The sequence below is a fragment of the Chiloscyllium plagiosum genome, unplaced genomic scaffold (genome assembly GCF_037043375.1).
Source record: "Chiloscyllium plagiosum isolate Xiang-an unplaced genomic scaffold, Cpla_swu_hap1 HiC_scaffold_24, whole genome shotgun sequence".
In the NCBI taxonomy this organism is placed as follows: domain Eukaryota; kingdom Metazoa; phylum Chordata; class Chondrichthyes; order Orectolobiformes; family Hemiscylliidae; genus Chiloscyllium; species Chiloscyllium plagiosum.
In genome coordinates, this window is record NW_028270162.1 from 51250051 (window position 1) to 51274686 (window position 24636).

General features: G+C 45.3%; 1 protein-coding gene across 6 annotated transcripts in view; it reads right to left on the reverse strand.

Moving 5' to 3' along the window:
- Nucleotides 1-24636, reverse strand: part of aifm3 (AIF family member 3) — a 130462-nt gene that overhangs the window by 93475 nt on the left and 12351 nt on the right. For 5 of the 6 annotated variants that reach the window (XM_043716016.2, XM_088000322.1, XM_088000321.1 and 2 more), the window contains exon 2: nt 1597-1867. In XM_043716016.2, coding sequence (XP_043571951.2) covers nt 1597-1627 — 31 coding nt within the window. In that variant the 5' untranslated portion in view covers nt 1628-1867. Of the gene's footprint in view, nt 1-1596; nt 1868-24636 lie in introns of those variants that run through there. The other variant, XM_088000323.1, reaches the window with a different exon arrangement.

Consider the following 24636-nt stretch of genomic DNA (forward strand, 5'->3'; position numbering starts at 1 on the left):
AGTGCCAGAGGAAATGGTAGATGCGGGTACAGTTACAAAGTTTAAAAGGCATTTAGATAAGTACATGATTAGGAAGGGTTAAGAGGGATATGGGCCAAATGCAGACAAGTGAGACTAGTTTATTTTGAGATTATGGTCGGCATGGACTGGCTGGACCGAAGGGTCTGTTTCCATGCAGTATAACTCTATGATTCTATAAGCTGGGCATTTTGTGTTTTACTGATATTAAAACTTCTCGCCTGCATTGCTTGGTTCAGTAATTCCACCTGGTCAGCACATTGTATGCATATCTGCAGCCTAGAAAGTGGATGAGGGCTTTATCTATTCACAAAACATTCCACCATTCCCCTTTTAACCGAAACACTCATCTGTTTATTTTAAATTGGTTGGCACCGTGAAATGTTAGATGACCATATTGAGCAGCCAATCAATAATACTGACAGCAATAATTTCTTAGTTTGTATCCTTGAACTTTCCAAATTAATAAATCTGACCCAGCCAGCTCTCCAAATTATATCAGTTTTCATAATTTTAGTATAAAGGATGCAGAATATTGCACAGAAATAAAACAGGGTGGCACAGTGGCTGTGTAGCTATCGCTGTTGCCTCATAGAACCAGGGATCTGGGTTTGATCCCACTCTCGGGTAACTGTCTATGTGGAGTTTGCACATTCTCCTTGTGTGTACATGGGTTTCCTCCCAAGATGTGCAGTTTAGGGTAGATTTGCTTTGCTAAATTGCCCATAGTGTCCAGGAATATATAAACTAGGTGGATTAGATTAGATTACTTACAGTGTGGAAACAGGCCCTTCGGCCCAACAAGTCCACACCGACCCTCCAAAGAGCAACCCACCCAGACCCATTCCCCTACATTTACCCCTTCACCTAACTACGGACAATTTAGCATGGCCAATTCACCTAACCTGCACGTTTTTGGACTGTAGGAGGAAACCCACACAGACATGGGGAGAATGTGCAAACTCCACACAGACAGTTGCCTGAGGCGGGAATTGAACCTGGGTCTCTAGCACTGTGAGGCAACAGTGCTAACCACTGTGCCACCGCACCGCCCTATTAGACATGGGAAATGCAGTGTTACAGAGGTAGGGTAGGGGACACGTAGAGGGATGCTCTTTGGAGGGTCAGTATGGGCTCAATTGGTCAAATGCAGCCTGCTTCCACACTGTAGGGATTCTCTGACTTTGCAAATGATTTCTTTTTAAAGGTGTCAAAATTGGTTTTAGTCTTGATGAGTGTGATTATTCTTGTGGAGAATCAAGCTGAATAAATAAAGTCAGTAACACAGTGCAGCTTTAAGCGTACTGAGAAATTGAGAGCTCTCATGATCAGTGAGAGAAATGTTTTTTTTAATAGGATTGTGTTGGAAGCTGTTGTGGAAATTTGGTGCTCTCAGGGATAAACAAGTTTTCAAAGCCTCCCTAAGCTGCAATGAGTATGGATGAAAGAGATTTAAAATTCCTCTGAGCTCCCCCCTCACTCAGCATGTTGACATACTTCAGTCAGAATTATTCAAAATGTATTGAACCCTCCTTAATTATGAGGAGAAATTAATGTAGCATTTGAAAGGGTAGTCACCTGGTTTTGGCTTAGAGAAACATCCTCCCATGACTGGGCCAAGCGAAAAGGTTGGCGCGTTGCTATAGAAACTGAGGAACAAAGAACCGCTGTATCTTGATGTGGCTGATGAGCAGCTGTTTCGAGTCACCGAGTGTTGTCTACGTCAGATGGAAGGTCGTTACAAGAAAGCCATGTTTGTAGGGCCCGTGCTTGTTAGATGTGGCTGTTCAGACAAATCCATGATAATGACCAATCCATGCTGGGCCAGTGAATGTCCACTTGTCACAGCCTAAGAAAAACACCAGTAACAAAGAGGAAATATTCATATTCTTTCCAAACTATTTTGCACAATAGCTAAACTGAAACCAAAGCATAAACATTCAACTCACATCCCAATATAGTTTCCTACAGTACTTTTGATATTTTTATTAACAACTAGTTTAGACACACTTCTGGTGGGACTTGAACTTTTGCCTTCCGCCTCAGAGATAGGGACACTACCACTGTGCCACAAGACAGCCTTCTTTATGTGTCTATACGCTGCATTTCCCTATTCATTCATGAAATATGGGCATTGCTGGCTGGGTCAGTATCTCTTACCCATCCCTAATTGCCCTTGTGCAGGGCATGCCAGGCTGTTGTCTTGAAACTCTGCAAGCCATGTTGAGAAAGAACAGCCATATCACTTTGAGGGAGAGAGTTCCAGGATTTTGACCCAACAACATTGAAGGAATAGCGATATATGTCCAAATCTGGATAGTGAATGGCTTGGGGGGGAACTTGCAATTACTGGCGTTCCCATGTATCTACTGTCCTTGTGATTCGAGGTGGAAGAAGTCATGGATTTGGAAGGTGATGACTCAGGAGTCTTGGTGAGTTGTTGCAGTGCATCTTTGAGAAGGTGCACACTGCTGTTACTGAGTATCAATGGTGGAGAGAGTGAGTGTTGAAGGTGTTAGATGGGGTGCCAATCAAATGGACTCCTTTATCCTGGATTGTGTCAAGCTGCCGAAGTGTTGTTGGAACTGTTGCATAGAGTGGTTGTATGTTTAACATCTCTGACAGCACAGCACTCCCTCAGTAATGCACTGAAATGTCATCCTGGATGTTGTGGTCAATTCTCTAGAGTGGGGCTGGGAAACTGCAACCATTTGAGCATGCTACCATTGAGCCCACAGTTCTGTAGTTCAAGAGTCATCTGCAACCTTTCCACCTCCACTTTTGACTCCTGGCAATGTGGTTGGTTCACTATCCTTCTTTGCTCACGCTCTACTCATGGTGGAGTACAGATTAAAGCTTCAGAAAACTAGCTCAGATCTGAAATGTTTAACTGTGCTTCTCTCTCCACAGGAGCTGCCTGACCTGTTGTGTATTTCCAGCTTCTTCTGCTTTTAATTCAAGTGTCTGTGCATCCCAGTATTTTGCTTTTGTTTTCGATTGAACCATTGGTTTTATTTCTGTTTCTCTTGCTAGCCTGTTTTCCTTTGGGCATAATCAATGTCTGAGGATCGTGGTTAAACACAGACCCATCATCATTTCCTGCAGTGAATTGAAATTGATGGTGGTTCTTAAGAGCAAAATGGGTCAGATTACGCATGATTGGCAGGTAATGGTTAGCGCTATTGTTTCATTTTGAGGTGGCACCATGTATCTGTTTGAAGGAAGGAGAAGCTACTCTACCTGTACGTTTGGCAGTTTATGCGTCTCATGTTGCTTAGACTTGTATTACAGGGATATAGAGGGATATAGAGTCATAGAGATGTACAGCACAGAAACAGACCCTTCGGTCCAACTTGTCCATGCCATATATCGCAAATTAATCTACTCTCATTTGCCAGCATTAGGTCCATATCCCTCTAAACCCTTCCTGTTCATGTACCCAACTAGGTGCCTTTTAAATGTTGTAACGGTACCAGCTCCCACCACTTCCTCTGGCAGCTCATTCCATACACGCATCACCCTCTGTGTGAAAAAGCTACCCCTTACGCGTCTTTTAAATCTTTCCCAATTTAAACCTAAGTCCTCTAGGTTCCCCTACCCTGAGGAAAAGACCTTGTCTATTCACCCTATCCATGTCCCTCATGGTTTTATAAATCTTTGTAAGGTCACCCCTCAGCCTTCGACACACCAGGAAAATTAGCCCCAGCCTATTCAGCCTCTCCCTGCAGTTCAAACCCTCCATCCTTGCAAACTTCCTGTAAATCTTTTATGCACTCTTTCGAATTTAATAACATCTTTCCGGTAGCAGGGAGACCAGAACTCAATGTTGTATTCCAAAAGCGGCCTAACCAATGTCCTATACAGCTGCAACATAATGTCCCAACTCCTGTACTCAATGCACTGCCCATGATATATGAAACATGAGCAAAGATGTTCGACAAACAGTGATAACTACGGAGACCGGTTGGGTGAGAGGAACACTGAAAATCTTGAGGATATATTGAATATGAATGAAATCATTAGAACACGGTTTGAACAGGAAACACTGCTGAAAATTCAAAAAAGAGACAGTTTGAGAGCATTTGAAGAATGGATACAGCTAGAATATCTATCGTAGCCTGATTTACAGGATTACACAGATTTCAGAGAGCTGTATAAACAATGTTGTGTAATAGGAAGTCACTGAAATGGCCAAGCGTGTTCAGAACTGACAACAAGGAGACAATGGGGACTGCAGATGCTGGAGAAATCAGAGTTTCAGATCCTGACCAAAAAGGTGACTCTTTTGCTTGTTGGATGCTGCCTGACCTGCTGTACCTTTTCCAATGCCATGCCCCATTATCAGTGACAGACAAGTGTTTAGGAGTTTAATGCTATGAGCTGTACCTGTGGGGTGTCTGTGAATTTGGAGCAGTCAGTGGATGCTGGCATTTCAATGCGTGAAAGTAATTGTATTTTGTCGACTCACTGTGGAAGGGGGTAGTAGTGTAACCTTACCTCTAACCCTATTGCAATGTATTCAGTGGATGAGCAGTGTGTTAAGTGACCAGATCGTTTATTCTGGTGATGTTGATTGAGGGATAAATATTAGGAATAGCTTGCCTGTTCTTCTTCAAAATGGGATCTCATTAATCTTTATAAAATAGATCAGGTGGCTGGCTCACCCCATCGTACCAAACCCTGAAATGGTCCCTATAACAGTGAGGGGTCAGTCATGGATAAGACCCAACTCTGTGGAAATTAATTAATCCACATCCACTGCCACTTGCTGCTGGGAGTTGAAAGTAGGCAAGAATATGAAGGCCGTTTTCTCAACAAAGTTGGTGCAAGGACAGGAAGGAAGGGGGTGTTGCTTTGTTGGACGACATGGGTGTATTGTGCATGCCCTAAAGCCATAAGCCCTCCCCTTTGTGCCTATCTGCCTGGCCTTGAAAACACACCACCTTGTCCACCTATCCCTCCACCCAACCGTTCCGTACAGTGCTCAATCCCTCTGCTGTCAAGACCCACTATCTCCGATGTCCATGGCACCTCTGTGTGAACTTCCTTCAGTTCACCATTCTCTTCTGACACCGTTGGCACTGCAGAAGCTGCCCACCAATCAGAGCACAGGCCCAAATGACTCAATGTCTCCTCATAAGCCAATCCCTTTATATCTGCCTAGTGAACCTTCTCTGGTGTGCCCCCAATGCCAGTATATCTTACCATCAATAAAAAGCCTAACTGTGCACAGTATTCCCATTGTGGTCTGACTAGTGTGCTGTATAGTTTTAGCAAAACCTCCCTATTGTGAAAATCCAGTCTCTTTGAAATCAAAGCAAACACATCATTTGCCTTCCTATTTCTCGCTGAACGTGGATGATTCGTTTTTGAGATTCATAGATGAGGATTCCCAAATCCCTCAGCCCTGTAGTTTTCTGAAGACTTTCTCCTTTTAAATAATATTCAGCTCTCTACCCTTCATGTCAAAGTGCATAGGGTCATAGAATCTTAGAGATGTACAGCATGGAAACAGATTCTTCGGTCCAACTCACTCATCCTGACCAGATATCCCAACCTAATCTAGTCCCACTTGCTGGCATCTGGCCCATATCCCTCCAAACCCATATACCCATCCAGATACCTTTTAAATGTTACAATTGTAATAGCATCAACCACTTCCTTTAACCCCACATTTCCGCACATTTTATTCCATCCAAATTTTCACCCACTAGCCTTCCAATCTTTTATTGGGATAATCCAAAAATATCTCCCTTATGCCAGTTCTCCACCTTCTACTAGTCAGCTGTTCCTCTGTCCATGCTATTATATTATCTCCAACAGCATAGAGTCATAGAGATGTACAGCATGGAAACAGACCCTTTGGTCCAACCCGTCCATGCCGACCAGATAACCCAACCCAATCTAGTCCCACCTGCCAGTGCCCAGCCCATATCCCTCCAATCATAAATCTGATTTGTAAACTAAGTTGGAACACAACACAGTACAATTGTAAGTACAAGGAAACATTCACATGTTGGATCTTTAAAATGAATATTAATACAGCCTGATATGAGATCTCATTCATAAATACAAGCATATGTAAGACAGATATGTGTAAATCAGGGATTGCCTGTAACTTAATGTGTGGCACAGATCCCATGGCTATGTTTCGAAGAAGACCCGCAAAGTTATTCCTGATATTCTGCTCAATATGTGTCCCTCAGGCAACATGACAAAACTAAACGATCGCGTCATGTGAGAGTTTGCTGAAGGCAAATTAGCTGCTGAAACAAAAACAGAAATTGCTGGAAAACCTAAACGGGGCTGGCAGCATGTGTGGAGAGAAATCAGAGTTAACGTTTCGGGTCCACTGACCTTTACTCAGAACTGCTGAGTTCCCGACTGCAACAGTGACAACAGTTTTAAAGAAGTATTTCATTGGCTGTAAGTGCTTTCAAATGGTCATTAACAAAAAAGAGTATAAATGCAGGGCTGTCTTTCTCTTTTCTTTGTTCAAGAACGTGGCTTTGATACCATGTTGTACCATGCCGTAGGTGAAATAATTGGCACTGTAATGTGTATGGAGGTTGGCACCAATGGTGTTAAATAGTGCTGATGCTACCAAATGACTATGAGTCCCACCATTGTATCTGTTAGACTGCAGCATAGTGTGTGGGGCTGTGGCTATGAAGTATTTGACTCCTTATCATCACTGCAGGAGTTATCTGTGGAGTTGGCACCACTGTGAAGAGAGTGCAGGAAGCGTGCTGATGGGCAGACCTTTAGACTAGGCATAAGTCTTTAACTTCTGTGTTCGATATAGCCAGCTCGTGCAGGGTTTTCACATGTGGTTGCCAACTCTCCAGGATGGGCCTGGAGTCCCCTGGAATAGAAAAGCGATCTCCTGGAAGTGGTAGCGGGAAACCCTGGAGAAAACCTACAGTGGTGATCACAAGAACCATGTGTGTACCATTTTTTATATACTCTTGTTTTTTCTTTATATCGCTGATGGGGCAAAGGCTTTCTGAAAGCTTATGCTTTTGAAATAATTGTGGATTAAGATCTGTATTCCAACAATTAAATCATCCACTTGAGCATTGAAGAGTTTTTTTTGTGGTTCCCAATTAACCTCAGAAAGCAGTGAACCAGGAGGTGGATATGGAATCATAGAATCCCTACAGTGTGGAAGCAGGCCATTCGGCCCATCAAGACCACACCAACCCTCTGAAGACCATCCTATACAGACCAAACCCCTCTTCCTTTCCCTGTAACCATGCATTTCTCATGGCCAATCCACCTAATCTGCACATTGTTGGACTGTGGGAGGAAACTAGAGCACCTAGAGAAATCCAGGTAACTATAGACAGATGGGCCTGATGTCAATGGTAGGGAAGATGCTGGAGAAGATACTGAGGTATAGGATCTATTTACATTTGGAAGAAAATGGGCTTATCAGTGATAGGCAGCATGGTTTTGTGCAGGGAAGGTCATGTCTTACCAACTTAATAGAATTCTTTGAGTAAGTGACAAAGTTGGTTGATGAGGGAAGGGCTGTAGATGTCATATACATGGACTTCAGTAAGGCATTTGATAAGATTCCCCATGGTAGGCTGATGGAGAAAGTGGAGTCTCATGGGGTCAGGGTGTACCAGCTAGATGGATAGTGAACTGGCTAGGCAGCAGGAGACAAAGAGTAGTAGTGAAGGGAGTTTCTCAAAATGGAGAACTGTGACAGTGGTGTTCCACAGAGATCCATATTGCGACTACTGTTGTTTGTGATATACATAAATGATCTGGAGGAAGGTATAGGTGGTTGGACTATTATGTTTGAAGATTACACTAAGGTTGGTGGACAGCAGATAGTGAAGGGGACTGTCAGAGACTGCAGCAGAATGTAGATAGATTGGAGAGTTGGGCGGAGAAATGGCAGATGGAGTTCAATCTGGCAAAAGCGAGGTGATGCATTTTGAAAGATCCCGTTCAAGAGTGAACTAGATGGTAAATGGATAAACTCTGGGGAAAATTGATGTACAGAAAAATCTGGGTGGTCAGGTCCATTGTACCCTGAAGGTGGCAATGCAGGTCAATAGAGTGGTCAAGAAGGCACTCAGCATGATTTCCTTCATCAGAGGGGGTATTGAGTACAAGAATTGGCAAGTCATGTCATAGTCGTATCAGACTTTGGTTCGGCCATACTTGGAATACTGCGTACAGTTCTGTTCGCTACATTACCAGGAGGATGTGGATGCTTTGGAGAGGGTGCAGAGGAGGTTCACCAGGATGTTGCCTAGTGTGGATGGCACTAACTATGAAGAGAGGTTGAGTAAATTAAGATAATTTTCATTAGAAATACCGAGGTTGAGGATGGACATGCCTGAGGTCTACAAAATCATGAGAGGTATAGACAGGATAGATAGCAAGAAGCTTTTTCCCAGAATGAGAGATTCAATTACTAGGGGTCACAAGTTCAAGGTGAGAGGAGAAAAATTTAAGGGAGATATGTGTGCAAAGTTCTTTACACAGAGAGTGGTGGGTGCTTGGAATGTGTTGCCAGCGGACGTGGTAGAGGTGGGCACGACAGTGTCATTTAAGGTGTATCTTGACAGATACATGAATGAGCAGGGAGCAGAGGGATACAGATCCTTAGAAAATAGGTGATGAGTTTAGATAGAGGATCGAAGGACCTGTTCCTGTGCTTTCTTTGTTATTTGTTCTTTAGAGGAAACCCACACAGATGGGGGAAAATGTGCAAACTCCGCATAGGCAGTTACCAAAGGTGGAATTGAAACCAGGTCCCTAGCGCTGTCAGGCAACATATTGAACAGCCAAGACTAGGAGTGTGGAGGCAGGGGCAATGGGAGACAGGAGTTCATGAGACAAAATCTCCAGGAAGACCTTCAACCAGAAATTGCAATCCAGATGAAATGAGCTTGGAATTCTCTATTCAGTTATATGTAAGTGGTGGTTAACTGCACATTCCAGGGGTTGGTTGCTGTGGGGTGGTTGCTATGGGACATGTCACATGATGAAGGAAAGCAGTGGGGTCATGATTAACACTTGCTTCTATAAAATGTAATCCCCTATCTGATGGAATATTCCTACCCAGTACTGTAGCCTCTGCTTTGGCATTCAGATGCTAACAGATCTACCAGGTGACCCTAGCACTTTCCCTGTTAATATGTCTAATTGTATTTTACGTTTTTTTTATCATCTTGAAGAGTATTGAAATGTGCAAATGAGATACCAAAGACTCAACTTTGCTGCTTGTCTCAATACAACTGCCATTCTACCTACTTGAGGTCATTCAAAATTAAGCTGCCTGTGCCCTTACGCATACTAAGTACTGTTATCTATTACCATGCGTTTGCCTGTCTAAATTGGCTCCTGTTCAAGCAAAGCCTCATTTTAAGCTTCAGGCCCCTTGCCCCCCCCCCCATTTTTTCATGCTTCCTGAGAGAGCTATTGATGCCATGTTGCTTTGATAGTCTGCTGATCGCCAAGTGCTGGCTAAGAGGTCACTGGGACACGTTATAGAACCACTAGACCAGTGAATAACAATGTTTGTTTTAAATATCATTATAAGTTGTCTTTCAAACTCAAAGCGCAACACCCTGTTGTAATCGACATTGCACTGTTACACAACTCATTGAGCACTTGAGATTGTCTCTGCCATGCAAACCAGATTTTAACACAACAACCAAGATTACTTTGGAGTTAACAATTGACTGCTCCAGCCAGCTCTCATCTAGGGGGTCAGTGAGGTTCTGTCTGGATTGTAACACCCGCCACAACTGTGCTCAGTTGTGGACAATGACAGCTTCCTCTGATGTCTTTGCCGTCCTCCTCCTCCTCTCCTTGGAAGACTGCTCCTGTTTCCCCAGTTCCTCAGTATCCAGCACATCGCTGCATTGCCTGCTCTAATTGTGAAAGGCACAGCATGGCAGGATGATGTGGCACATTCTGTCTGGACAATACTTCCAAACTCATGAATGGTCCAAGCAGAGGAACCACATCTTCAGCAGCCCTTTACTCTGCTCCACCATGGCGCCGGATGGGCATCATTCAACCTGTGCTCTGCATCAGTCAGGGCTTACACAAATGTGTCATGAGCCATGGTCACGGGGAGTAGCCTTGTCCCAGTAACCAGCCTTGAAAGGCAGTCAGTCTCTCAAACCCAGCAGATACATGAGAGTGCTCCAGGATGTTGGCGTCACGGGGTAGTGGGCACACACTTCCAGGAAGTGGTAACAGTGATGACAGATTGCCTGAACATGCAAGGAAAGAAATGATGGTGAATTCTGCAGCTTTGTGACTTGGGTCTGTCAGTGTCGTGTGTGTCTGGTTGATGGTATCCTACACCTGGGGAAGCCAGCTATGTTCCTGAATCCTCCTGACCAGGGCTGCAGTGTGGAACCTTGTCTTAGGGGAGTGAACTGAACTGATGTGACCTTGCACGGATGGAATCAGGCATTGTCCTGATGCACTAGTGGAAGCATGACTGAGAGATCATACACCCGGGCAGCCATCACTCCCTGAAAGGAGCTAGTTTATTTTTTATTTTTTTTTTAGATTAGATTACTTACAGTGTGGAAACAGGCCCTTCGGCCCAACAAGTCCACACCGACCCGCCGAAGCGCAACCCACCCATACCCCTACATTTACCCCTTATTACCTAACACTAAGGGCAATTTAGCATGGCCAATTCACCTAACCTGCACATCTTTGGACTGTGGGAGGAAACCGGAGCACCCGGAGGAAACCCACGCAGACACGGGGAGAACGTGCAAACTCCACACAGTCAGTCGCCTGAGTCGGGAATTGAACCCGGGTCTCTGGCGCTGTGAGGCAGCAGTGCTAACCACTGTGCCACCGTGCCGCCCGTATTGCAAACTGTGGCCTCCCACTGCTGTAGCCCTCAGGTCCCACTGTAGTATCTGGCACCGGGTCCCAGGGCATGCATCGCGCTGCAGCTCACTCAGGTCAGAGGTGAGCACTAACATCTCAGAACAGGCAGATTAGCAAATTAGTCTGGGTTGGGAACCTCTGGGTAGCCTATACATCTCACCATCCCTTCCCGGCTGCTCCTCTGCTACTTGGGCCTCCATTTTCACTGTGTCTGGTAGGCCACCACAGTGACCAGCAGCAAGCTCCATCACACTCAGTCAAAAGGACCTACTGTCGGGTGCAGAAGGACTGAAAGAGTCTCTTAGATCACAGACCTGCAAGTGAGGGCCAGGCACAGACTGATGCAGAGCACAGGTTGAATGATGCCCATCCTGCGCCATGGTAGAGCAGAGTAAAGGGCTGCTGAAGATGTGGTTCCTCTGCTTGGACCATTCATGAGTTTGGAAGTATTGTCCAGACAGAATGTGCCACATCATCCTGCCATGCTGTGCCTTTCAAAATTGGAAAGTGGGAGACAGGTTTGCACTGGGTGTCAGCAGGTTTAGTCCCCTGCAGAAGGAGTTGTGCTGGCTGAGGGATGCCCAACCTATACTCACTTCAATCACTGAAACTCACACTGTGTTCAGTACTTTGATTATGATGGAACACTCACACAGAACCCTTGGGAGCTGCATCAATTGTGGTTGGCTTTCATCCAGCTGAAGCCCTGTTTATATTTTCCTAATCTGCCTGTTCTGAGATGTTAGTGCTCACCTCTGGAGCAGGTGGGAATTTAACCTGACTCCCCAGCTCGGAGGTATGGATGCTACCACTGGAGCTCCTGGCTAAGACCTATGGACATTATCTCTGTGACCCCTGGCTCAGAGGTACGGACATTACTACTGCCCCACAAAAGCGCCTTAGCACTGGTCTTTTACTTTTAAAAAAATTCTAATCCAACAATTCAGAGATGTTAGTCCCTGGTTTGTATGTGAATTGTGCTTGTCACTGCAGTATACATACTCCTCAACAGACAGCAACATCTCTCTTGACTTGAATGAGGCCCAGCTCCAGCAGTTTCTGCCCAGTCTATGTGGTTGAATGAAGAGGAGTGCATTTGCTACACAGGCAGCTGGCACATGCTGTCGATTTCAGATTGATGTCTCAGTGCCCTATCCAGCAAGATCATCCCCATGTTCCCCCCCACCCCCAACCTGACCCCTCCCCCTCCCCCCAGGACATTCTATGTGTCTGCACCTAAAAGCCCCCTTTGAACAGCAAAGATGGCAGTTAATGGTTAGTTTGCTAACAGGCATGACCTGGCATGGCAAATCAATGCAATACAACACAAGGCCTACATGTTGGAAGCCATGCAGATAGGCACAAAATAAGTGAGTGTGAAGGAAGAAGCAGCCGTGAGGTGCAGTCTGGAACATTCTGCTCTTCCACGCAAAGTGCTCCTCACTGCAGCTTCGCAATGCTGCTGTGCCCTGCAATGTATGCCTATGTCTTGTGAGCAGGTTGCCAGTGCATGAGGAAGGTGACAGGATGGTTGCAATGGGTTTGGAGATGCCCAGATGCCTCTGTCCACAGACGATGGATGTGTGTGATGGCAGTTGCTGCCCAGTGCCCAAGATAGAGGTTGTTGGCAGCAAGTGGGCATTGAATTCCCCCAGTTCCATGCTCTGATCTCCCCATCAAGTTTCCCCCAATTTTTAGTTTGTTTGGTCAGAAAGAAGGGTTGACTACTGTTAATCCCCTTCAATTGATATCTCACCATTTCCTGGCAGGCATCTCGCTATGCCACCTGTGAATAGATGGAGTGGGATAATCTCAGTATCCAGGTGGGCTTTGTTGCACTTAACACCCGATTCCACCACAGCATCTCGCTGTAGCTCACATTACTGAGACCCCTATAAAAGATGACACCCCTTATTCCAACATGCATGCAAATGGTGCATTAAGCAGACTCAGACAGGACATGGGTAGCAAGTCAGATTATTTAATTCTGTTAAAGCCCTTTAGTAATTAACAGCCACTTTCAAATAGCTGGTCCGGAAATTCTCTCGCTGTCCCGACATAGCTTTGGGAGCCAAATGGAGAAAATGCCAGTATATGCAGGATCTCCGCCTGAAGGATTTGCACTCCCTCGGAATCGAGAGAGGACTTCCTGGAGAGTATCATGGCCCATGGCCCCGGCAGCAATCTGCACAATATTGTGTCTGTTGTTCAAATGGACATCAGCTGTGTGAATGCTAGATGAGCCAAGTCACCCATTCACATGCAAATGTGCTGCGTTTGTCCAGATTCATGTCTTCCTGAGAGTTTCGCCGGAAGTTATGCAAATAAGTGCTTTGAGTTTGGAGAAAAATGACCCAATTGGAGTCTCTGAAGACAGTGAGATAAGCCACAGTTTCTGTGGCTGCTGAGGAATTAATTAAAAGCACGAGACGTGCTAAAATAAGACGCTGGGAGGTGTCAGCACACCCTGCAAATACTGTGCCATCGAAATGTACACTAACTTTATTCATCCATCTGCTTCACTTTAGGGAAGGAATATATTGACCTTGGCTACTTGTGACTCTTAACTGATGTCTGCAGTGGTCTAGAAAGCCAATTAAGAATGGGCAACAAATGAAGGCCTTGCCAGTGATAACTACATCCCATGTAAGAGTTTCAAAATGGCCAACCATTGATTGCTCAGAAGCAATGATCGTAAATCTTCAGAGTCTTCTGTCAATTAGACAGCATTAGCTTCATTTGTTCTCTTTGCTCCCAGGAGGTTTTAATACAGCCCTTAATAGACAGGCCCTGAAATACACTGGACATTCTTACAATCTCCAGATAGAATGCTTCGAATCATAGAATCATACAGCATGGAAACAGACCCTTCGGTACAACCAATCCATGTTGACTATGTTCCCAAACTAAACTAGCACCGCCTGCCTGCCCATATCCCTCCAAACATTTCCTATTCATGTACTTATCCAAATGACTTCTAACTGTACCTGCATCTATCACTTCCTCTGGAAGTTCATTCCACCACGAATCACTCTCTGTGTAAAAACGTTGCCCCTTTAATATGTTTCCCCCGCACTTTAAAAATATGCCCCCTAGTTTTAAAATCCCCCAACTCCAGTGAAAAGGCACCTGTCATTCACCTTATCTATGGCCCTTATGATTTTATAGACCTTAATAAGGTCACCTCGCAACATCCTACATTCCAGTGAAGACTGTCCCAGTTGATCCAAACTCTCTTCATAACTCAACCCCTCCATTCCGGCCATTCTCCTGGTACATCTTGATGCCTGTCCCCCTGAAGTCTCACCAATCTCCACCCCTTCTCATTGATAGACAACATTATGGTGGAAAGAGCAGAATTTCAGAAGCTGGGGCTGCATGGTGACTCCTTCCTATTGACTCCTTCCTCCTCAAGAGATGCTACTCTTTCAACTCTGAAACAATGCCAGCTGCTCATTGGATTCGACGGAGGCAGTCTGGCTGGCTATTCAGAGATCTATTGGAGCCGAGGGTCTGGGAAAGTGAAGGACTGAGTAGCAGAACATGCGTGTAGAGAGGGGGGCAGCAATTGGAGGAGGTGAGGAAGAGAGCTCTGTTATCCTAGAAAGGCAGAAGAATTCTCTTTCGGTTGATGGTGGTGAATCTGAGACAGAATTCAGAGCTTTCAATGCAGTGTTGCAACTCCTGGCCCTCACCCTCACCCCCCACCCCTACCTCTCAACCAATGCCACACCCTCCCCTACCTTCCCCCTTGTGGCCCTGCCTGTTCACACTCTGGGCTCACACCGATTTACTTCCTAATAAACCTATTCATAGTTGTTATTCTACAACTCTGGATCAAGCCAGGCCTCCTATCCCACACACTACCACTGTGCCACAAGAGGGCCCTCACAAGCCCTTCAGAACTGCACAGCCTGCAGATAATGAGGAAACCAGGTTGCACATTGAAATACGATAATGCAGACCACAGGCTGCTTGAACCCAGTACCCCCCGACCCCCAATTGCCTGGATCACTCTGAAGCCATCGCATAGGACACCAGAGGGCACATTGTCAATGTTCAGCTCTTGGTGCCAGCCAATCAGCAAGCAGCAGAGGAAAAGGAGCTAATGAATGAGTACACGGCACAGTGAACAGCTTTGTAATGGTGGATATAAGTATACATGCTGGCATTCCTATCAGTGCTGGAGGGTTTCCCAGCAAAACGCACCTCTGCAGTCAAACTCAGACTGGCACCTACACCACTGCAGTGGAACTCAGACTGGCACCTAAATCTTGCCCCCTGACTGAGCAGCAGGTCACTTGTACCCAATGTCTCACCACATACAGATCCCGCCTCAAATCTATCCTTTTAATTATTCTGCGTCAACAGTTATCTGCCAGTTTAAAGCTGACCACCTTCCTCACCGCTGTCTCCATGGTGTTTTTCCACTGTGTGTCGAGGAGACACCTCCTGGGTATCTGAAAGAAGAGAGTGAAAAGGCTAACGTTGTGCTTTTCAGAGTGTAGTGGGGATGTGAGACAGATTTGAACTATCTGCAGCTTGTAAACTGTGCGATGAGAGAAGGAGCATTGTGTACAGGGGTCTTGCCAGCTGCAATGGTTTTGGTTGTGCCCAGCAGCATCTCTGCTACACATTGTGTCTGTCCCACTCCAGTTAGTTCCTGTTGCCTTCTCAGTTGCGCGCCACCTTTTCTAGCCAGACCGAGTGAAGTGTGTCAGTGAGCGTTGCTCACTGTATGTTTGAGGAATTTGTCATGGCTGAATAGTTGGCAGAGTGTGCAAGCTGTGAGATGTGGGTGTGAGGGTATGCTGGAGGACGAGAATGTCAGGTATGCATTCTGATTGAAAGAGCGATGGGGGTGTGTGGTAAATTGAGCAGGATAGAAGGTTAGTGCAGCTGATCAGATGTAGCATTCAGTGACCTCAGCTACTTGTGTGAGGTCAATGGATTTTCTGGCGTGTGGTGTCTAGGTCCTGTGGCTTTACACCTGTGAGAGGCCTCCCGAAACACCTCCCTGTGGACACAGGACATCTTTTCTCCTCTTTATCTTCTCCTCAATGTCTCTTGTGTCCATAAAGCTCACAGCTCACACCCATGTGGTGTCATTTCTCATTGTGTCTTAATTTACAGTCACTTTCTGCATGCCTGCTGCATCCTCAATGCACCTCACATTTAAGGAATGCTTTTAAACAGGGCTGATCACTGTGTCCACTACTGAAACATTCAGCAAATCCACGGCCTGGTCACAAGTTAAGCTCTGGACCATATAGTAATTTTTAAAACCTTCCGGTATGTAAGTTGGCCATTCAGTCTTTCTTACCAGTATTGCCTCTTCAAAAGAATTATCAATTAATCCCAATCACTTACTGTCTCCTTATATTTTTACTTCAGGAGTATACATATAGACTATACTCTAGATGTATTACCTGTGCAAGCCTATTTAGGGGAGGCAATGGCCTGGAAAGGATTATCGCTGGACTGTTAATCCAGACACCCAGGTAATATACTGGGGACCTACATCTGAATATTGCCAGTGGCAGATGGTGGCACTTGAACTTAATGACAATAAAAATCTGGAATTAAGAATCTAGTGATGACCATGAATCTATAGTCGATTGTCAGGAAAAACCCATCTGGGTCACTAATATCCTTTAAGGAAGGAAATGGTCATTTTTGTCTGGTCAGACCTACATGTAACTCGGGACCCACAGCAATGTGGTTGACTCTTAACTGCCTTCTGGGCAATTAAAGATGGACAATGAATATTGGCCGAGCCAATGATGCTGCCATCCCATGAATAAATAGGAATAAAAATTATATTATTGTGATTTGTGTATTAACATATTTAAGAAGCTGGCATGAATTACTCTGTTTCTGCTGTTAATTTGCTTGACTTTGTCCGAGGGATACATTTGTTTGCCATTTTATAAGACAAGGAGCATGGAATCAGTGGGTGATGTAATTGCTAACAGGGCATACACCTAATTAGAACCAGCTACTTGCCCAAGGTAAACTATATCCAACAGCATGAGGAGCCCATGCTCTATTACAGGAACAAATAAAGTACATGCATCTATGGAACGTGAAAGAACTCAAAGAAACTAACAACATGTGCTATTAAAAAGCACAGGTTCTTGCTTATTTCACCATCTCCTAAACCCACCACTCAAATACAGGCTAAGATATACCGAGAATGCCCATCCCAAGTGGAATGTCTCTCCCTGGGGCAGCAGCGGCAGCATCAGAGAGGTCACAGGAAGAACATTGAAGAATGCAGAGTTGGAGTACATGGTGGGGCAATGGCTGAAGACCAGATTCTGGATTAGTGGTGCTGGAAGAGCACAGCAGTTCAGGCAGCATCCAAGGAGCTTCAAAATCAAAGTTTCGGGCAAAAGCCCTTCATCAGGAATAAAGGCAGTGAGCCTGAAGCGTGGAGAGATGAAGACCAACCTCATGAACTGCAGGAGCAATGATCAGCAGCAAACTGGGCAGAGGAATTAAGAAAGAAAGAATTTGGGATTTCCATCCCCAGCTCCCTGGGCTGTAAAAAGGTGAAGGAGATTGTCCAACTGATTATCAAACCCAACCAGATGCTCATGTCCATTGAAATCATGAAAATCCGCTGTCTGTGACAACACTATCACACCAATCTAACATTTAAATAGCACCTTGCATGTCTCAAAATCCGATACAGCCCAATTCAATATTTAAGAGACACTATGGTGATTGCCTTTGTAGTTAGATTCAGCAGCTGGTTTGTTCTCAGCAAGGCTCCAGTTACAGTAATGGGAGTGAGCAGTCAGCCTGCTTTCGCTCCAGATGCTCCTCTTCTGTCCAGTCAGTTCTTTCTCTCTCCCTCCGTTAGTGTTTTCAATACAAATGAGCAAAAATACAACAGATACCGAATGCCATCATTTTTCTCTCCATCCATCGGCCTATGGAGATGAATTTGAGAGTAAGCAGTAGGATTGTCAGAAACAGTGATAAATGAAATAAACTCCCTACAGCATGTCAGCAGCTTTTTATTTATGATTCTCAGCAGATTGTGATGGAGTGAGAGATCTCCATATTCAGCACCCTGTATTTACATCACTCCATTCACGCAACAAACTTTGACACAACAATATGTCTAATAAATTGATGAAAGCTTTTCTCAATTCAGTTATGTTACAAAAGAACATGTTTAATATCTTCTCGCATTCAATCTTACTCACCTTGCTATAGAAACTGAACGTTACATACTGCACTTAACATTCAAACTAAATTTAAATTATTAACTTGAAAGACATAAAGACTGCTGCATGCTCTCACAAACCCAACCAGATATCCAGAACTACATATAGTAGGAGAAGACAACCCTGACTGTCCACTAAGGGTAATTAAACCCTCCCACCCAATCAGCAGTGGGTGTTCTGGGGGCAAATAAATTTAGCTAAACATGCAACTGTAAGACTAACATATTCCACGAACTACTCTCTTCCAATGCCCAAGCCTACAGCTCAAACTAACTAGTGGCTGTGGAGTAACTCTCAGACGGAGCTACTTTCTGCAAATTCAGCCAGGATCAGGAAGCATGGTCTAAAAATTAGAACCAGTGCCTCAAAGTGAAATTAGGAAATAGTTCAACTATTCAATGGAACGTGTGTCAGTTAACCGGAACTCTCATTTGCAAATAGCATCAACTATTGTAAATCTTTAGTGTATTTTTCTTATCCAACAGTATGAAGAGAAATGGTATGAATGTGGGTAAATAGAAGTAGGCTGCAGATTAGCCATGATCACAATGATCAAGGGGCTGAGTAGTCTCCTCCTGTCCCTTTGTTCCAATGCAGACAAGGTTGTCATTGATCCTGAGTCAGATTAGAAGCAGGATTCTGGGGTGAAAGGCCAGTGATTGATGTGTGACTCCATCCATGTACCTAAATTTATACAGGGAAGAACTGAGTCTGAGCATCCTCAAATCCTCAAACATTGCCCAACTGCTGTTTGCTGAGCTTTAACAATTATATTTGAAGGGTGGAGGTCAGGACAGGCCCAGCAGAAACAAGAGCAGGAGTACGGTGTTAGCCCTTGAACCTGTCCTGTAATTCAATAGGATCTGATACTCCTCACTTTCCACCCCTTTCCCTGTCACCCTTGTGTAGTGATTGGAACCAGGCAGATCCCATTGATGTCAAGATCCTTGATTGGAGTTGGTAACCTTGGCCAATCAGGAAGCCCTGGCTGACCAATATAACCAGGGGAAGAAACCTCCTTCTCTGTTTTCAGTTGCACTTCAGTCCCACGTTCCTGATCTTCAGGCACCCGGTACGGAGGAGGGAGGGCAGCTCTGAAGACCTCCTCGTGGGTCTGCTCCTGGGCCTGGCCAAACAGGTCCAGGCAGCGGGCCGTGGAGGGGGTCGTTAGGGCCAACTGCCTGCCCCTCTTCCGCGGTTACGTTAGAGCCTGGGTGTCCTTGGAGAAGGAGCACGCGGTGTCCACCAACACCCTGGAGTTGTTCAGGGAGAGGTGGGCACCGCAGGGAGTGGAGTGCATTATTTCCCCCTCCAATTCTATTTTGATTTAGTCCCTACCCTCCCCTTCACTGTTTTGATCACACAGCACTGCCCTTTGATGTGAAGGGCAGTGCTTGTCACTGGCCACCCGGGTGTTTTCCTATCTTCCTGGTGGTGGAAATTGAATAAAGAGTGGTGCACTTTGTGTCTTTCACTGTGTCTCACACCTGCACACACACACCATGGGTGCTGGGGATAAAATAAGCACTACCGCACTTAGGTGGTAGTGTGGGGGTTAAATTAAAAAAAAAGCAGAAAAAAAGAGAAAAAAAAAAAAAATATAACCAGGGGAAGAAACCTCCTTCTCTGTTTTCAGTTGCACTTCAGTCCCACGTTCCTGATCTTCAGGCACCCGGTACGGAGGAGGGAGGGCAGCTCTGAAGACCTCCTCGTGGGTCTGCTCCTGGGCCTGGCCAAACAGGTCCAGGCAGCGGGCCGTGGAGGGGGTCGTTAGGGCCAACTGCCTGCCCCTCTTCCGCGGTTACGTTAGAGCCTGGGTGTCCTTGGAGAAGGAGCACGCGGTGTCCACCAACACCCTGGAGTTGTTCAGGGAGAGGTGGGCGCCGCAGGGAGTGGAGTGCATTATTTCCCCCTCCAATTCTATTTTGATTTAGTCCCTACCCTCCCCTTCACTGTTTTGATCACACAGCACTGCCCTTTGATGTGAAGGGCAGTGCTTGTCACTGGCCACCCGGGTGTTTTCCTATCTTCCTGGTGTTGGAAATTGAATAAAGATTGGTGCACTTTGTGTCTTTCACTGTGTCTCACACCTGCACGCACACACCATGGGTGCTGGGGATAAAATAAGCACTACCGCACTTAGGTGGTAGTGTGGGGGTTACAAAAAAAAAAATTAAACAGAGGCTTACGTTAGGGCCCGGGTGTCCTTGGAAAAAAAAAGAAGAAAAGAAAAAAATATATATATAACCAGGGGAAGAAACCTCCTTCTCTGTTTTCGGTTGCACTTCAGTCCCACGCTCCTGATCTTCAGGCACCCGGTACGGAGGAGGGAGGGCAGGTCTGAAGGTCCTCCTTGTGGGTCTGCTCCTGGGCCTGGCCAAACTGGCCATCAACAGGTCCAGGCAACGGGCCGTGGAGGGGGTCGTTAGGGCCGACTGCCTGCCCCTCTTCCGCGGTTACATTAGAGCCCGGGTGTCCTTGGAGAAGGAGCACGCGGTGTCCACCAACACCCTGGAGTTGTTCAGGGAGAGGTGGGTGCCGCGGGGAGTGGAGTGCATTATTTCCCCCTCCAAATCTATTTTGATTTAGTCCCTGCCCTCCCCTTCACTGTTTGATCACACAGCATTGCCCTTTGATGTGAAGGGCAGTGTTTGTCACTGGCCACTTGGGAGCTTCTTTTCTTCCTGGCGGTGGAAATTGAATAAAGATTTGTACACCTTGTGTCTTTCGCTGAAGAAAAAAAAGGAAAAAAATAACCAGGGGAAGGTGTGCAGGCCACCCTGATGCTAGTCGCCCCGACAGCTGGAAGGTGGGTAGGCCATTCTGAGCGCTGTCATCCCGAAAAGGGGTAATTGGGACGGGCTGTCCTTGAGGTGGTGGGAAGGTGTGTCAGAGCGGCCAAGAGCCAGAAGGTGGGTAGGGGCAGGCCGAGATCCAGAAGGCTTGTGGGCTGCACTGTGCACCGTTGTCCCAGGGAAGGGGACGGGCTGTCCTACAGGTGACAGGAAGGTGTGTCAGGGCAGTCCACAGGCCAGATGATAAATCGGGGTGGGTGAGAGCCAGATGGTATGTAGAGGTAGACTGAGAGCTAGAAGGTGGGTAGGCCGTCCTCAGCGCTGTCACCCCGGGCACGAACTGGGGTGGGCTGTCCTAGAGGTGGCCAGAAGGTGTGAAGGGCGGTTAGGAAAGCCAGAAGGTGGGTAGGCCATCCTGATCGTGTTGTCCTGAGGGGATTAGGGAAGCAGGATGGGCTGTCCTAGAGGTGACCAGAAGGTGTGTCAGGGTGGACCAAGAGTTGGAAGGGTTATGGGGCAGGCTGCCTCAGAGTGGCTGGAAGGTGGGAGGGATGGATGGGTGGGTGGCTTGCTGGTTGCTGGGGGCGCAGGGCTTGGGGGGGGCTGGGTCTGCATTCTATGCACTGTTTTTTAATCTGATTGGACTGTCTTGTGTGTATTTGTTACTGCTTCTTTTGTGATGACTGAAGGTGGGATTTCAGGTTTGTGCTCATTTCCCTGGTTGAGCCTGGCTTTGCAGCCCCTCTCCCTTGTAAGTTGCTGTTTCTCTGTGTACAGCTGTTAATGTTAATTGTTCGTAAACTGTATTGTTGAAATAAATAAATAAACAGGAAAAAAATATAACCAGGGGATTGTACTACCAATGTTTGGTGGTAGTGTGGGGGTTTATGTTTAGAAAAAAACAGGAGGTTAAAATCTCCTCAGTTAAGGACTGACTCTGTGCTGGCTGGCCACAGGCAGTATATGTGCACATGTGAATAAAGGTGATTTGGTGATGGGAGACCAGCCTCTGCAGTTATTTCACCTACTGATCAAGAATCTATCTATCTCAGCCTTAAATATACACAAGGACTCTGTCTCCACAACTCCCTGTGGCAAGAGGTTCCAAAGACTCACAATCCTCTGAGAGTAGAAATTCCTCCTCCTCTCAGTCTTAAAATGGCACCCTTTATTCTGAGACTATTCCCTGTGGTCCTAATCTCTCCCATGAGGAGAAACATCCTCTTAATATTTACCCTGTCAAGCCCCTTAAGAAACCCTATACATTTTAATGACATTACTTTGTATTCTTTTAATTTTCACATTCTCTGAACAACGCCCAACCATCCTAAACTCACTCAATCTTCATCCTGTTCAACCAACCATCTCTCACAGGTCACCATCGTTCAAACTTTGAAGGTAACAATGTGCTCAAAAGTTTCATCAATAATATCACCAGTGAGACACTCCAGTTAGAATCAGAAGCAGAAATGGAGATTTTCTGAACGTCTTCCATAAGGAAAGAAAAACACATTTTGGAGACTTTGGAATACTAAAATGCAGGTCTTCAAGGCCTATGTACAAGTGGGTAAATGATCACAGATTAACTGAGAAGGTTGCACAGGGCTTGAAATCTAATAGACCTCATGCAAGGACAAACAGACTGCCCATCACTGAGTACATCTATAATTCCTCACAGGCAAATCATTACTTGGTGTAATACAAACTGCCTTTCGTTTCGCATGTTTGCAGCTGTCATTGACCAAGTGATTGAGTTGCAAAGGAATATTAATAACAGGAAACAATACTAGATGGTGTCAAGATTGAAGGAGAATATCGTGGAAGAAAACAAACTGCATCTGAAAATAAGACATAGATCAAATAATCCATCTGAATAAATCAGATAAAGGTGCAACACAAAAATATATACATGTGCGTGCACATAGATTAAATGTACATTTATACTGATAGCATACTTTGTAAAGATAGAGGCATAATCCATGAATGTATACGGGACACACTGCTATAACCTGTCTAGTAAGTGGATAAAAATACCTTGGGGTGGAATTTCTGCCAGGAATATTCTGAACGTCTGCTGCACCCTCAGTGGAGGATTAGTAAAACGCTCTAGAGAAACAGCCAATACCATGAAGCAATGGAGAAATCCCAGAGAAGCTATGTGGAAATTACATTTTTTAAAATTAATTCATGTGATGTTGGTGTCACTGGTCAGGCCAGCATTTATTATCCACCTCTAACTTCCTACAGTACACCTAAGAGTCAGCTACATTGCTGTGGGTCTGGAGTCACATGTAGGACAAGAGATTTCTTTCCCAGAAGGGTTTTTACTGCACTTGGCAGCAATTACATTGATGCCATTACACCAGCTTCATTATTGAATTCAAATGTCATTACCTGGGATGGTGGGATTTGAACCCATGTCCACAGGGGTTCTGGAATGCCTATCCAGTAACGCTACTTCATGGCCTCCCCATGTAACACTTGATTCCAGATTTTTAATTAAATTCAAATTAGACCTTCTACAATGGTGAGATTTGGCCACACGATGGCTCAGTGGTTAGCACTGCTGCCTCACAGAGCCAGGGACCTGGGTTCAATTCCACCCTCGGGTGACTGTGTGGAGTTTGCATATTCTCCCCATGTCTGTATGGGTTTCCCCTGGGTGCTCCGGTTTCCTCCCACAGTCCAAAGATGTGCAAGTTAGGTGGATTGGCCATGCTAAATTGCCCCACAGTGTCCAGGTATGTTCAGGCTGGATGGGTTAGCCATGACATTTGCAGGGTAACGGGGTGAGGCGGATCTGGATGTGATGCTTTTTGGAGGGTCGGTGTGGACTTGATAGGCTGAATGGCCTGCTTCAACACTGTAGGGATTCTATGGTTGAACCCAATAGCTTTGAAAGGTGGCACTTACACCCAGACCTCCTGAACCAGAGGTAGGGGACAATACCACCGCACCACAATAGTCCTTGAGATGAGCTTATATAAAGACCAGAATGCCTGATTAATGAGGGAATCATTAAAACTAATCAATTGGAAAAGGAGTTCCAACAAGATTTCAACAAAAAAAATATGGATCATGCAAATCCATTCCTCACATTAGCAAGATCAAACTTTACAAATTCCAACTGAAATAAAAAGAATAATGATCGAGGAAAATGTGTTTCTGTTGAAGTGAAATACTACAGTATAATAGAACACTTTCATTTCTGCAATAGTGTGGAGGCCGGCTAATAAGTATGAGATCATTGTAAGAATCAATTATGTAGCTTAAAACTCAGGGTGTGCTTGAAATAGTTCCAACTCTGAAGAACTCTTGTCTTAAAACATTCACAAAGAAGAACACTTACAGCACCCGTCATCCTAAAACTTAAGTCTTCAATCTAAAGTCCTCAACAGGGTTAAAAGGTTTAAAACAAATAAATCCTTCAGGTTTGATAATACGTATCACAAAGTATTGAAAGAAGCTAAGGCGTCCATTTTACAGCTAGTGAGACAATGGGAAAATATTAATACAGCTAGATTGAAAACTGCTTTCACAACCTTGTTCAGGAATGTAATTAACCAGGACAGAACAGAGTTGTTATGGTTTGGAATGCATTGCCTGAAAAAGGGGTGGAAATAAATTCAGAGATACCTTAAAAAGAGAATTGGTGTTGCTTTTAAAAGGGAGGGGGAAATGGAAGGATGATTGGAGAT